The sequence below is a fragment of the Juglans microcarpa x Juglans regia genome, chromosome 4D, assembly GCF_004785595.1.
Source record: "Juglans microcarpa x Juglans regia isolate MS1-56 chromosome 4D, Jm3101_v1.0, whole genome shotgun sequence".
In the NCBI taxonomy this organism is placed as follows: Eukaryota; Viridiplantae; Streptophyta; class Magnoliopsida; order Fagales; family Juglandaceae; genus Juglans; species Juglans microcarpa x Juglans regia.
Window position 1 is genome coordinate 7,702,198 of NC_054600.1, and position 16,298 is coordinate 7,718,495.

The window sequence follows — 16,298 nt, forward strand, 5'->3', positions numbered from 1 at the left end:
ATTTGGATACCAAACCTTATGCCATCTGATCCAAAGAACCTTTGCTTTACATTCCTAAGACTATGTGATAGATAGGATTTAGATTCAATCTTTAGGAATAGAAAAGATTCAGAATTCTTCAGAGCTTCCAGAGATGTTTAGGAAGATTTTCAGTAATTCTTTATATTAAGTGGGAATTGTTAGCTTTTTTTTGCTAATGGTCTCACCACCTTGCTAACCGAGTTTATACAGGTATTTAAATTGGGCTAGGCTAGTCTATAACAAAATCAATATTGGAGGCCCAATATTCATGATGTTCTTTTTGCAGTTAAGTCCTAACTAGAGCAGGGGACCAAAGCGAAAAAAAGAAATTGCTCTAGCTCAGATTAAAATTTTGAGCCCATGCCTAAGGTTGAGTAGGCTGAAGAATGTGGGCTATTGGGCTCGCCCAGCAAAAGAAAGTGGGCTGTCAAGCTTAGAAAAATGATCACATCGGCTTTTCTAATTCTACACCATCGTAGCTGGTTTTCCTTTTAACAAATTCCCTTCTCCGACTCCTCTGGATCTTGAGACATTCCAACTTGGAATGTTTCTCCCGTCTCCCGTCTCTACAAAGGAATTTCCCATTAATTATCCTCAAACGACATAACCCAAACCTCTCTCTCTCTCTCTCTCTCTCTCTCTCACTCAACATAGCATTTTTAGTTCCATCTTCCTCCACGAGTGGAGCCCAAAACACCCTCTTGCATTCTGTCTCAGCCTCTCACTAACTGAGATTATGGCACCAGGAAAGTCTCGAAGTAGCAAACGTTCATCCTCATCATCAACTTCATACGCATCGACAATAACAACAGTGGTGTTTTTAGCACTGTGTGTTTTGGCTATATGGATGTTAACCTCCAACTCTGTAGCTCCTCCTCAAACCAGCAGTCGCACTGCAACCACCAAATCCAACGTTAAAAAAGATCCTCCTGCTTTTGAAGACAATCCCGGTGATCTCCCCGATGATGCCATCAAGTTTGATGAGGAATCTAACAATGATAGAAAGTCTCAGCAAGATCAGAAGTCGGAGTCCTCCTCGATTGGGAATGCCAAGGACCCGAACATGGAGGATGGTGATGATGGTATAAATGATAAACAAGAGACTTCACGTGTAAAAGAATCTGCTGAAGAGCATGAGGAAAGGCAAAAAGAAAACGAGAAGCAGATATCTGATCAGGAAAGCCAGCAAACAAGTGATGAAGAAAACGAAGAAAATCAAAAGGTTGATGGGGACGCTAAGACTTATTCTCAAGAATCAGAGAACCAAAAGCTAGGTGAAGATCAACAGCATGGTACGGAACAACAACATCAATATGTTGTAAGCCAAGATGAAAATCCTCGGGAGTTTCAGAGTCGGATATCAAATCGAGATCAAGAACCACGTCTACAACAACAACTACGTGAAGATGAAAACCGTGGAAACACCCAAGATTCTAAGAATGATGAAGATCAACAACTACAAAAACAACAAGAAGAAGAAATTGTAAAAAATGAAGAAAACTCTGAGACTCGACAGAAACAACAAAAACAGCAAGAATTTCAAGATGTGACTAATGATGAACACCCACAATCCCAGGAAGCAGAAGAGGATCAAGAATCTCAACAAAACAAAGCAGGAACTCAAGAAGTTCAGCAACAACAAGAGAATGACGCCAACCAAGAAGCCAGAGAGGAGAATAACACTGAAGGTAAGCCCGCAGATTCAAACTCGGGCGAGTCATTCCCCGGTGGGGGGAATACAGTGATTCCACAAGAGTCGAAGGAGTCAAAGAAGTCGTGGTCGACTCAGGCAGCCCAGTCGGAGAACGAGAAAGAGAGACGCAAGGAAGAATCGGGCGTCATGGGGAGCATTTACGGGTACACGTGGCAGCTATGTAACGTCACGGCCGGTCCTGATTACATACCCTGTTTGGACAATGAGAAAGCTCTGAGAAAATTGCGCACAACTGGACACTTCGAGCATCGAGAGAGGCACTGTCCCGAGGAGGGACCCACGTGCTTAGTTACACTTCCGGAGGGGTACAAAAGGCCAATCTTGTGGCCTAAAAGCAGAGACAAGGTATGGTGAATGAATTTGAACCGCTTGGTTGGGTTTATCAAAATTTGTTGTTCTCTCAATAACATGAAGAATGAGATTGTTCTCTAAAAGTTCTTTGTTTTGGTTGGAATGTTACTCTATTTTATATACTGTGGTCTAGCAGATTTGGTACCACAACGTACCACATGTGAAGCTTGCGGAGGTAAAAGGGCACCAAAACTGGGTTAAGGTAATGGGTGAGTTCTTGACTTTTCCAGGTGGTGGGACCCAATTCATACATGGCGCGGTCCACTACATTGATTTTATTCAACAGGTAACTCAACTACTGATATTATAACAGACCATATATATATGTATGTATTAATTCATAATATGTGTTCTTATTAACTATGATGATACTACATGCAAACTGTTGAATTGTACGCTTTGGTTTTGGCATGGTGGCCGCTGCAGTCGGTACCTAGCATTGCTTGGGGGAAGCACACTCGAGTAATTTTGGATGTTGGTTGCGGGGTTGCCAGCTTTGGGGGTTATCTTTTCGAAAGAGACGTTCTTACCATGTCTTTTGCTCCCAAAGATGAACACGAGGCCCAAGTTCAGTTTGCACTCGAGAGGGGCATACCTGCAATATCAGCTGTCATGGGTTCTCAACGCCTTCCATTTCCGAGTAGGGTCTTTGATATTGTGCACTGTGCACGTTGTAGAGTGCCTTGGCATGCAGAAGGTTTTGACATCTAATTCATATGTCTAATTATTTATTTATTTTCATGGTTTGCATGCCGAGAATTATATCAAATTAAACTTGGGTATAACTCATGCAGGTGGTTTGCTTCTTTTGGAGTTGAACCGCGTTCTGAGGCCAGGAGGTTATTTTGTTTGGTCAGCAACTCCTGTGTACCAAACCCTCCAAGAAGATGTGGAAATCTGGAAGGGTAGGAATTAATACCTATATTTTCTTCATCATCATCTATGGGCATATTGCAGTTATATACTTTGGATTATGCTGACATATTAGCTGATTTTCTAGATATGTCTTCACTTACGGCTTCCATGTGTTGGGACCTTGTCACCATCAAGAAGGATAAATTAAATTCAATTGGTGCTGCCATTTACCGCAAACCCAGCTCAAATGATTGCTATGACCAGAGAAAGCATAAACGTCCACCAATGTGCAAAAATGACGATGATCCGAATGCCGCCTGGTTTGTTTGTTTGTTTTTTTTTCTTTCTTTTTAATGTTCTTAACATCTAAAAATATTGGCTCATTCCCTCTTTTTGACATACTATTTTTGTGTTATAAACATTATTAATTCTTTTGATGGGCCATTTCTAGGTATGTGCCTTTGCAGTCATGCATGCATCGTATACCTGTTGACGAGACTCAGAGAGGAACGCGATGGCCTGAGGCTTGGCCTCGTCGACTGCAGGCACCTCCTTACTGGTTAAACAGCTCTCAGATGGGCATTTACGGGAAACCAGCTCCTCAAGATTTTGTAGCAGATCATGAACACTGGAAGCAAGTGGTGAAAACTTCATACATGAACAGTTTGGGGATCAGTTGGTCTGATGTGAGAAATGTCATGGACATGAGAGCTGTCTATGGGGGGTAATTAATAACGTTTAAATTTATTTTTATATGCCAATCATAATTTGAGGGTGGTTTATCCGATATATGAGTACTGCTGTTCAGGTTTGCTGCAGCTCTGAGGGACCTTCGAGTTTGGGTCTTGAACGTGGTGAATGTAGACTCTCCAGATACACTCCCCATTATCTATGAGCGAGGCCTTTTTGGGATATACCATGATTGGTGTGAATCCTTCAGCACTTACCCACGTAGTTATGATCTACTTCATGCCGATCATCTTTTCTCAAAGCTCAAAAAGAGGTAGAAATTACAAGGGTTTGCTTCGTGATTCTTTCACTTCAAGCAGTACTATTACTATTGTATGGTTAAACCAAATGATGGCTATATATAAATGGGGTTTGTTTTGGCGTCCTTTTCAGGTGTAGACTTGATCCGATAATGGCAGAGGTTGATAGAATCGTAAGACCAGGAGGTAAATTGATTGTTCGTGATGAGTCGAGCGCAATAGGGGAAGTTGAGAACTTGCTCAAGTCTCTGCACTGGGAGGTTCATTTGACCTTCTCCAAGAACCAAGAAGGGATGCTTAGTGCACAGAAAGGCAATTGGCGACCGGACACATATGTAGAGTCTTCCTAGCTAATCACGTCCGATTAATTTACACATAAAAATCATCTTCCAGATCCTAAAGACTGGCATTATATATCTTTAGCGTAGAAACTAGTACTGTTTTATCTTTACGCTGAGTACTGCATGCATGCGTACGTTCGATCTCATGATGTTTGTTGTATTGTGATGATCAGCGATCGAGTAGTGATTTTACTGAAGTACTGGTCAATTCTTTGGAAAATCTTGAGATATAATGTGATTGAGAAATTAGCATTCAGCCTTTTTAAGGAAAAAAAAAATTGTAAGTGAGAAATTATCCAAAACATGCAGTAATAAATCTCAGCCGTAAAAAATTACAAGAAATGAGTTAATTGACACCTGGCCGTCTCATTTGATTATACAGTTAAGATGAAATGAGGTGAGATGTTTTGTTAAAAGTTAAATAAAATATTATTAAAATATAATTTTTTATTTTGAAATTTAAAAAAGTTAAATTATTTATTATATTTTATATGAGAATTTAAAAAAATTATAATAATGGGATAAAATAGTTTTGTATATTGAAACCGGGCTTATATACCCTAAAAGATCTCTTGTTGCGAGTGTGGCTTGGCTTCCACGCGAAGTACTATTTTTATGACTTAGGAATCTATATAAAAAGGTGATTTTAGACTTTCAATTTGGTTGTCATTAAATCTTGTGTATAGCTCAGAATCAGTAGCGATAAAAGAAAATCTACAGGATTGATGTTGGATTCTAAGGCCTCCTTTATTTTTAGAGCACTGTTACGTCTATAAACAAATTATATAAGAGTAATTTTATAAATTAATGTGATTTTATCTAATCCGTTAGATCTATTTTATAATAAAAGTAACTTTATAGTCTAACGAACTATATCAAGTCACGTCAGTTTATGAGATTGTTTTTATATAATCCATTTATGGTTAGAGTATTTCCCTTATTTTTATAACTATTCTCAATTCATTTTATCTTATTTTATTTAATTATTACAATTTTTTTAAATTTTTATATAAAATAAAATAAAAAATTTAATTTTTTCAAATCTCAAAATAAAATTGATGTTAAAAAAATATAGTTTAACAATATTTTATTCAATTTTTAATTTTTTTTTTCAACTTTCATTTTATTTCATCTATCTAGGTAATAGTAGTAACGTGAATCATTGGCCTAACGTTTTTTTTATTGATTGTGTACAATAAAATACGATTTATAATTTTTCAAATTATAATTTAAGATCATTTGAATCCCTGACAGATATTTAAATGTTGCATTTTTCTCTTCTTAAATTAGAGATTATACAATTCACACAAAAAAAAAATTAAAAATATCACATTTGACTCTGTCTTACCAACTCAATTAGGCCGTAAAGAATTAAAGTTATTTGACAAGACGCTAAAAGTCGGCTTGCTTAAACTCGAGTTTGACTTGATTGGTTTATGAAAAATTATACTCATCATCTCAACAATACATAATTGTTTTTATTTTTTATTTTATTTTTATCTTTCTTCTTAATAGGTATATGGTATATAGATGATAAGTAAAATAACTCTTCGTTTATTATATGAGTGCTAAATACTCATTTTATATATTTCTATGTCAATATTATAATGAGGTCGAGTGTCCTTTTTATACAGAAATGAAAGAATATTCTAGACTTAACAGAATTTGTATAGCTAGTGCTATGCACAGAGGCATGCACACTACATGAGCTATAATAGATGATTTGTGGAGGTGGCCTTGGCAGGTGCCAATAATATTTGAGAAGATTCCTTTGTGTGCACATGCAAGGAATTTGCTGTGGCAGGTGAGTGTTGCTAGTATGGGATCTGTTGTGGTACCGTGTGTTGCATCACGTGAAATTGCATGGTTTGCATGGGTAGTGAGTGTAGCTTGAACAGGCCCCTCAAGTTAAGTTGCCTTAAGCGTAGACTTGAACATAGAATTTGGAATTTCGCAGCCGACAATGGCTTAGTTAGGACGTCAGCCAGTTGATCTTTCCCAAAGATGAATGTCACTGTTAACGACTTGTTTAGAACTCGAATTCTTACAAAATGAAAGTCAGTCTCCACGTGTTTTGTTCTAGCGTGAAAGACTGGGTTGGAAGAGAGGTACATAACTCCTAAATTGTCACAGTGCAGTGTTGGTGCAGTTGTAAGAGGAATGCCAAGATCTTTGCAAAGGTGTTGGACCCAAATTATTTTAACTGTGGCATTGGCTACCGCTTTAAACTCAGCTTCAGTGGAAGACTTGATGATCGTTGACTGCTTCTTGGAGGACTATGAGATCAAATTGGAACCAGAGTAAATGAGGTATGCATCAGTGGATCTCCTATCGTCGGGACACCCAGCCCAATCCGCATCTGAGAAGGCATTGATGTTCATGGATGATGACTTACAGAACAATAAGCCGAGATGTGATGTGTGCTTGAGGTATCAGAGAATCCGTTTTACTGCTTGCCAATGGGGAATGCGAGGAGCATGCATGTATTGGATCAGCTTTTGGAGAAAACCTTACTCATTGCAAATGCGAGAACGAGTCGTGTGAAGCTGAGGTACTATAATGAACCAACTGTGCTTCGGTATAAAGAGGGATCTTCAAAAGGATGGTCAGTGTGCAGGCAGAGTGGCTCTAAAGTGGCCATGGTGGTTTTAATAGGCTTTGCATGGACCATGTTTGTATGTTGAAGAAGATCGGAAATATATTTCTTCCGAGTGAGTAAGAGGTCATCTTTGGTGTATATTGTTTCGATCCCCAGAAAAAAATTGAGAGAACCAAGATCAGTAATTGGAAACTTAGCTTGCAGTGCATGAAGAAGTTCTGTAATTAAGGTCATTGTAGAACCTGTCACAAGCAAGTCATCCACATAAACAAGTACATAAAGTGCAGTGGACCAACTTTTTGAACAAATAGTGAGCAATCAGCAGAGGATATACTGAAGCCAAGGTCAATGAGTTTCTGGATGAGACGAGAGTACCAAGCTCTTGAGGATTGCTTTAAACCATAGATAGCCTTTCGAAGCTTGCATACATGTGTAGGAAATTGAAGATGAGTGAATCAGGGTGGTTGTTCCATATACACAGTCTCAGACAGTGGGCTATGGAGAAATGCATTTGCTACATCATATTAATGAATGTGCCAATTGTTGGTGACAACAAGAGATAGTACTTGGCGAATCGTGGTTGCCTTTATAATTGGACTAAAAGTCTGATCATAGTCTAAATCAGACTTTTGGAGAAAACCTTTGGCCGCCAATCGAGCTTTTCGACGCTCGATGGTGCCGTCTACATGGTGCTTTGTTCTAAACACCCATTTGTAGGAGATGACATTAGGGGCCTCAGAGGGGGAAATAAGAGTCCACGTATTATTTTTTAAAAGAGCATTAAATTCGGAAGGCATGGAATTGCACCATTCTTGGTATTTCTGAGCAGTGGAGAAGCATATTGGGGTTTCGGGAATATTTGGAGTAGTGGTAAGATGAACTCGTGGTGGAGGCCAATTGATGGTGATGTCGGTGAACTGACATGGGCGAGCTGATCCGGTATGTGAACGTGTCATGATTGAACGAACAGAGTGCTGAGCAGGATGGGTAGATGAAGGAGGAGTAGACGAGATGTGAGGGGAAGAAGACGAAGGTGGTGGGCCTAAAATGGATTGGATGGGTGAGGAGGGGCCCATATTAATTAAAGAGAGGGGAAGGAAGACATGAGTGGGTTCAATAAGTGGAGTGGGTTGAGAGGAATTGAGTTGAACAAAAGGAAAACATGTTTCATTAAACCGAATGGAAAAAATCTATTTATCATTCTAACTTCCATCATCCTCCCATCGTCCCATGATGTGGTATAAGATGATAAGTTTATAAGTGAAATATAATAAATAATCTCCAATCATTTAATGACACATCATAGGATGATGTGAGGATGATGGAAATTGAGATGATGAGTAACATTACTCAAACCGAATGTCTTTGGAAATATAGGTTCGTTTGATGGGAATATGGTAACATATGGATCCTCTGTGGGCCGAGTTTGCTCCTAAGTAAACACATTGGACAGACCGAAAATCAAACTTATGAGAATTAAATGGCCAAGTTAAGGGCCAAAAGGCTGACCCAAACACAAGGAGGCCTTGAAAATCTGGTATAGTTTTGTGTAAAAGAAGAAAATGAGAGGAATTTTGAAGAGATGGTGAGGGAGGCATGTTGATTAATTTTACTGCATGTTGAAATGAGTAGGGCCAAAATTGCAGAGGAATGGAAGCGTGGGCTAACAAGGCTAACCCATAATCTACAATGTGTCTGTGTTTTCTCTCAATTATGCCATTTTGGGTGTGAGCATGTGGACATAAAATTCGATGTTTAATACCTGAGGTTGATAAAGATTTTGGTAAAGGATCTGAATTTGCCTCCCCAATTAGTTTGTAATTGTTTTATTTTTGTACCAAATTGTAGTTCAATGTAGGCTTTGAATTTAGTGAAAGTAGTTAATGCTTGAGATTTAGCTTGCAAGAGAAATAACCATGTATAGCGTGAATAGTCATCTACAATGGTAATGTAAAACCGAAAACCTCCAGGTGATATATGGGGTGAAGGACTCCAGAAATCACTAAATACAAGTTGAAAGGGTTCTGTGGACTTAGTTAGTCTAGGTGGAGCAGGTAATCTCTGATGTTTGCCCATAACACATGCATTACAAAACTGGGAAACGGATGAGTGATCAAAAGGTGGGTCGTGCTGATGAAGAATGGAGCGGACAATCTTGATGGAGGGATGTCCTAATCTTGAGTGCCATACCCAGACAGTGGAAAGAGAGCAGGTGTGAGCTTGAGGTGGTGATGAAAATGTGTACAGGCCATTAGTGGTTGTCCCTTGAAGTAGAATTCTCCCTGTAGTGCATTATGTGACATAGAAATGATCAGAAAAGAACTGGAAGTAAGCATAATTGTTTAAACAAAACTGTCTAACATATATGAGATTTTTAGTAAAGGATGGAATACATAGAAGTTTTGTTAAAATAAATTGAGGAGAAGATGAAGGAAAAGTGGCAGAACCAGTGTGTGAAATCGGGACAGGAGAGCCATCACCGACACGAAGATGTTCGTCACCATGATGCTCAACAGACTGTAGGTTAAAGTGAGCAAGTTCACTTGTAATGTGATTAGTAGCTGCCGTGTCAGGATACCAGGCACCATCTGATGGTTGAGGGGAAGAACTGTAATGGGCGGAGGGGAAGGTCGCAGTGGTGTTGGCTTGGTTGAAATGATTAAGGCACGTTAATGCCGTGTGACCAAGTCTGTTACACACTTGGCAAACAGGTCGTGAGCCAGGCAAGGATTGAGAAAAAGTGGTGAATGAGTTACCTGGGTTCCCAAATGAACTGCAACCACGATTGTTAAGTGAACCTGCGTCCTCGGCCATGATTGTTGGAAGAACGTCCACGAGAACTATGATTGTGTCCAAAGTTCTTGTTGTTGGAGGCTCAGGTAGAAAAGTTAGTAGTAGCCTCTGGGGGACAAAAAAAAGAAGTGGTTGTGACATGATGTTGCAGCCGAGTCTCATGTGCAAGCAGTTGTTCAAGCAATGCTTCAGTGGAAATGGGATCAATCCGAGTAGTCACCGAGGATACAAGAGGGTCATAGTCTGGGCCAAGACCTGCGAGGAGATAAAGGACAAACTCCATGGAGGGCAGGGGGTGCCCAGTGGCAGCCATCGTGTTGGCAAGTATTTTGGCTGGTCTGTAATATGCTTGAATGGAATCATTGCCCTTTTTCAGATATGCGAGTTGAAGCTGAGTTTGTAAAGTCGTGCCTGGGAGGCTGAGGCATATGTAGACTCAAGAGATAACCAAACAACTCGAGCAGAGGTGGATCCAACAACTTAGGCAATGATGCACTCTGAGAGAGAAGATATTAGGGTAGACATGACCAATTGATCATGCTAAACCCAAACTTCATAGTCGGGATTTGGAGAGTCATCAGAAAGTTTAGTAAAGGGAGGAGGACATGTGCCATCAACGTATTTAAACAAGCATTGCCATTGTAAATAAGGAACAACCTAGACCTTCCATAGAAGGTAATTTTCAAGTGAGAGAAGTTGGGAAGGGAAGAAGGGAGGGAAATGAAGAAGAAGAATGGTCAGACATGGTGGACGATGAGTCTTAGTTGCAGCTACAGCTCTGATACCATGCTAAATACTCGTTTTATATATTTCTATGTCAATATTACAATGAGGTCGAGTGTCTTTTTTATACAGAGATGAAAGAATATTCTAGACTTAACAGAATTTGTACAGATTCATGGAGGTGGCCTTGGCAGGTGCTAGTAATATTTGAGAAGATTCTTTTGAGTGCGCATGCAGGAAATTTGTTGTGGCAGGTGAGTGCGTTGCTGGTATGGGATCTACTGTGGTACTGTGTGTTGCATCACGTGAAGTTGCATGGTTTGCATGGGCAGTGAGTGTTAGCTTGAACAATGAGCAATTCACAAACACAAAATTACCACCTTTTTCCGACCATCCTCATGTGAACCTCATGTTATCACACATTTATTTATTTATTTATTTTTAATCCCACGTACATATTTATCTATATTCTTGCAATATTTCCCGGATGTAGATTGAGAAGTATTAGGAGTGGAAATCTCTTTCGAAAGTATTAAGACATTATTAATCAACCATATATAGTATATTTTCACATGTTGCGATTACCAATCGCAACTTAAAACTGATAGTTTTGCGGTAATTATATATGTAGGGGCACAACCATATATATAGGTATATATATGCTAAAAAAGAGGTAACTTGATTTATTATTGATCATTAAATAACCAACCATGCACGTATAACACTCGGCCTCTAACTATCAAGTAACTTAAAACAAAAAGAAAAATCTTTAGAATATAAACCATATATATTTAGCAAACTGGAGAAGATAAATCATATATACAACGTAAAGAATTAAATTCATATTAAACTTCATCATAATTTTCTTTGGGTCTTTGCCATCAGGTCTTTTCAATTCATTGTAATTACATTCTTCGTACATTATCTTTTCGACAAATCATGTTTTAATTAGAAACTGACATAGTTTGATGTGATATCTTAGATTGTAAAATTATTTATATTGTAAGATAGATCTAACGTATCGTATGAAATCATATCATTTTGTGAGTTTACTTCTTCTATAAGATCTTTTTGTAATAGTAACACTAATCATCTTTTTAAAACATGACTGATGTTATATGCCCTATTTTTTGTTTTTAATTTTTACAAAGAGAAGATATTCTCGACGTGGGAGTTGAAACCCATGACTTTACTCTCCTTTTGACAGTATAAAAAAAGGATGCATCAATTGAATTACAAGTCCAAAGATCATAACGTAGCAAGATGAATTAATGTGCAAGAGAATGTCGATCTAAAGCATTATTGTTAGAATGAAAATCGATCAAGTAAGACTATTCTTCGTACTAAATTTTGTAAACTTCAATTAAAGCGATTGGTGTAAAATATTTCAAATACTTTTATAAATGACTCATTTAAAATATGACATATCAATTGATACTGAATAATCTTTTAAAGCGCTAAACTAAATGTAAAAGATGTAGTTTAAACCTTAAGCTCTAGATACAACATATGTTAATTAAGTATTCATTTTACTAAAACTATGATCAATTGGCATCTTTTATCATGAATTGTAACTTGCAAGGTAGTTAAAATTAGGAAAATGGGAACTAGTCTCCACTCTCATCTCTCTAGTCTGAATGATCATCATCTTATAGAACAATAACAAAAAAAGTACATAACAAGAAACCAACAAAGAACACCAAGTATTTTTATATGTGTGCAACCCAAAGAAAACAAGCTAATGTCATACGTACACAAGGTATCAAATGGAGAGGGGATTTATGTAACGGGATAAGAGGAGATCAGTAGCTTGTTCCAATCCTTTTATCAGGATCTGTTTACTACATCACAACCATAAGGGATTACAGAAGCACTTGCACAAATTGGTCCAACTGTAATTGAAGAGATAAATATGGCATTTCTGAAAGACTTTTCTAGAGAGGAGACAGAAAATGCATATCACTATTGCAATTAAGGAAATCCTTAGTACACAGATGAGATTTGATGATGTGAATAAGACTTTCATAGCCCTAATTCTAAAGAAACAATCCACCAATAAGATAGTGTCTGATTATCATTCTATTAGTCTTTGCAATGTTTTCTACAAAATAATTGCAAAGATATTGGCAAATAGATTGAGACTTATTCTTCAGGGATAATATCACCAACACAAAGTGCTTTTATGCTAGGTAGATTGATATATGATAATATTATTATGGCATATGAAGTTATGCATATTATGCAAAATCAAATGAGAGGAAGAAAGGAAGGCTACATGGTCCTCAAGCTAGATATACGTAAGACCTATGATAAAGTTGAATATATGGGGTTTCTTGGAAGCTGTTATGCAGAAAAAAGAGTTTGACAATAGATGGGTTGAGTTAATATGAAGTGTGTAAACACTATCAATTATTCTATACTCATAAATGGAATTCCACAAGAAGGTTTTAAAGCCATCAAAAGGAATCAGACAGGGGGATCCTTTATCTCCCTATCTGTTCATCCTATACTTTGAAGTATTAAGCTCTAGTCTGAATTATGTTGAGTAACAATGACATATCTCAGGAATCCTACTTGCTCGAGGCTTATTACACATTTATTTTTTTTGCAGATTACAACATTCTCTTTTGTAAGGTCAACTCACTGGAATGTAATAGACTTTTCAGACTTCTTGAAGCATATGACCAAGCATCACACCAAAGATAAAATTTGGAAAAAACTTTAATATTCTTTTGCAGCAATACCAACAAAGAAGTTCAGGAACTCATCTTGGCAACAATAGGAATTAGACCATCAATATCTTAAGAAAAATATTTGGGGCTACCTTCCTACATGGGTAGACACAAATCCAAATCTTTAGCCTCAATCTTGGACAAGATCAAAAGTTGAATGAGTAATTGGAAGGTGAAATTCTTATCACAAGCAGGTAAGGAAATCCTTCTCAAATCAGTTATTCAGGCCATTCCTGCTTACACCATGGGCATTTTCAAGATTCCAAAGAGTATTTTGAAAGAGATAAATAGAGTAAAGCAGACTTTCTAGTGGGGGCAAAAGGAAAACAAATCAAAACTTCACTAGTTAAACTAACAACAATTAGGCAAGGCAAAGAGTGTAGGTGGACTTGGCTTCATGGATTTTGAAAATTTTAATCTTGCTTTGCTAGCAAAGCAGGGTTCGAGGATTACACAGAATTCAAATTCCTAGGCAGCATAGGCTTTGAAGGCTAAATATTTCCCTCGAACATATTTCTTTATAGAAAAAATTGGAAGCAATGCCTCATTTATATGGATAAGTATATTGGCAGCGAGACTATTCTTGGAAGAAGGCATGATTTGGAAAATAAGAAATGGAGAATCAGTGAAAATATGACAAGACAAATGGATCCCAAAACCTTCAACTTTCAAAATTCAAATACTAGTGAGCATATTAGATAAAAATGCAAAGGTGAAAAAGCTAATTGATAGTGACACTAAGCATTGGAATATATCTTTGATGAAAGACATGTTCTCTGGCTCTGAGGTTGAGATTATCACCAGGTCTCTCATAAGTCCTTGCAATAGTTCAGACAAGTTAACTTGGAGGTGTACAACAGATGGTAAGTTCTTAGTTAAAAGTGCATATCATCTTTGAGGAGAAATAATGGATAGAAGGAAGGGGCAATCATCGAGTAATAGTTTCAACTCAGAGATTTGGTCCAAGATTTGGAAGCTCAAGGTGACTAGCATTGTTAAAGTGTTTTTCTAGAGAGCTAGTCATGAGGCTCTTCCAACTAAACTCAATTTGTTCAAAAGAGAAAGGTGGTGGATTCTCCAAATTGTCCAATATATATGGAATGTCCTGAAATGTGGCACATGCTATTTGAATTGCAGATCATCACAAGATGTTTGGGGGCTATGTTTTAGAAGATTACAAAAGTGCATCATTGAGGAGAAATCTTTCAGGGAAGTTCTTGCTCCTTTGCTCGTACATGAATGAAGAGGAACTTGAAGAGATAGCACAAACAGCTCAATAGATATGGAAAAGAAGAAATACCTAGGTCTTTGAAAGAAAATTTACACTTCCTTGTAAACTGGTGAACTAATCAATTTAAGAAATATGTGACTACAGAAGATACTATTAGAAAATTCCTAAGAGTGCAAGAAAAAACACTATGACAGATCTCTAATGGAAAGCACCTCCCTCAAACTACTACAAAATCAATTGGGATGCAACTATTAACAAAGTTAAGTGCAAAGTGGGAATATGAGTTATAGTAAGGAAGTGAAAAGGAAGGGTCATAGAAACATTGAGATCCACTCAAGAGATATATCCTGATACTCTTTTGGGCAAAGTCATTGCAGTTCTTAAAGCCACTATTTTCTGTACTGAGATGGGCTCGCAACAAGTTATTTTTGAAGAAGATGCATTGATAGTGGTTAATATCATTAATAGTAGAAATGGAATTCAATGGGGATGATTATAAGATATGTCAAGAAACTGCTAGGAAAGGTAAACCATTGGTTTGCAAGCCATTTTTCTAGGAGTGTCAATAATATTGCATATTTGTTAGCAAAGAGTGCTTTAGGACTCTCTAAGGAGAGTATTCAGTTAGAGGATTATCCTCCTTGTATTCATTCTTTGCTCTGAAGAGAATCAATAAAGACAATCATTTGCTCAAAAAAAATAAAAACAAATAATAATAATAATAAAACAAAATAAAAAAGAAACCCACATGCTTGTCTGTACATTTTATATAGAATTAGGGGACGTTTGGATATAGATGAGATATGAAAATTTTAAAACTTATCATAATTGTCAAATATCACTCCAACATAAAATATTTTTCAATTAAAAGTCTTTTATTTTTTTATTTAATCATTATCCAAACACAAAACCAATACAACTTTTACAAATTTCAAAATAAAATACAAAATTTAATACAACTTTTAAAAATTTCAAAATAAAAATTATATTCAAACAACTTTTTTACTTTATAATATTTTTTATTAAATTTTTTTCTCTCATTTTTTAAAAATTAATAAAATATCCTAAAATAAAACTATTTTATTATCATTCACGTAATTATGAGATATCTAAATGTCAAAACAGTAATTATTCATAAATTTTTTTAATAATAATAAAAAAAAAGCAAGTCGCTGTCACTGACCTGTTACACAAGCCGTATATCACAGGAATATGCCGCAACTTTGTTCCATCGAACGGTAACAGACAAGGGGGGAAAAAACCAGAATAGATGCCCTAAAAGTTTTGTTTAGAATTTTAATTAATATCTAGAAGTCAGAAATAAGTATATTATAATATCTATAAAATATTCAATGTTAAGCAAAAACTTCACCTAAAATTTATTTCATATTTTTACCTGTCTTTTTTGAAATCATTTTATTTTATTTTTTAAAGACATTTTTTATAAATATAAAAAGAGATAAATATAACGTATTGAGCTATTCTCAAAATATCTCATTATTATTTATTTACTTTTTATTATTATTTAATATTTTATTATTAATTTTTTATTACTTTTTTATTATTATTTACAAAAGAAAAATTCTATACACCATACCATCATCTCACTTTCATCCCGCTATATATGATGTAACATATTTATTACTATTAAATAATCATTTATTAAATAATTTTTATCATCCAATAATAATAAATATAACACATCTTACATAATGGAATGAAAATAGAATAGTAATGTGATGTAAGCATTACTCTTTATAAAAAATTTGAGAATGAGTAATGTTATACACCACACTCTCATTCTATTTTAATCATACTAAATAGTATGTAACACATTTATCACTATTAGATGATAAAAAAATATATAATAAATGATTATTTAATGATAATAAATATGTCACATTATATTTAATGAGATGAAAATAAAATAATAATATGATGTATAAAAT

General features: G+C 36.2%; 1 protein-coding gene across 1 annotated transcript; it reads left to right on the forward strand.

Moving 5' to 3' along the window:
- Positions 1 to 635: 635 nt before the first annotated feature.
- On the forward strand, positions 636 to 4,468 carry LOC121260104 (probable methyltransferase PMT27). Its single transcript, XM_041161954.1, has 8 exons — positions 636 to 2,080; positions 2,223 to 2,372; positions 2,513 to 2,783; positions 2,881 to 2,991; positions 3,087 to 3,261; positions 3,393 to 3,665; positions 3,750 to 3,944; positions 4,064 to 4,468. The coding sequence occupies exons 1-8, from the start codon at positions 758 to 760 to the stop codon at positions 4,278 to 4,280; spliced, it is 2,715 nt and encodes a 904-aa protein (XP_041017888.1). The 5' UTR covers positions 636 to 757; the 3' UTR covers positions 4,281 to 4,468.
- Positions 4,469 to 16,298: the final 11,830 nt, after the last annotated feature.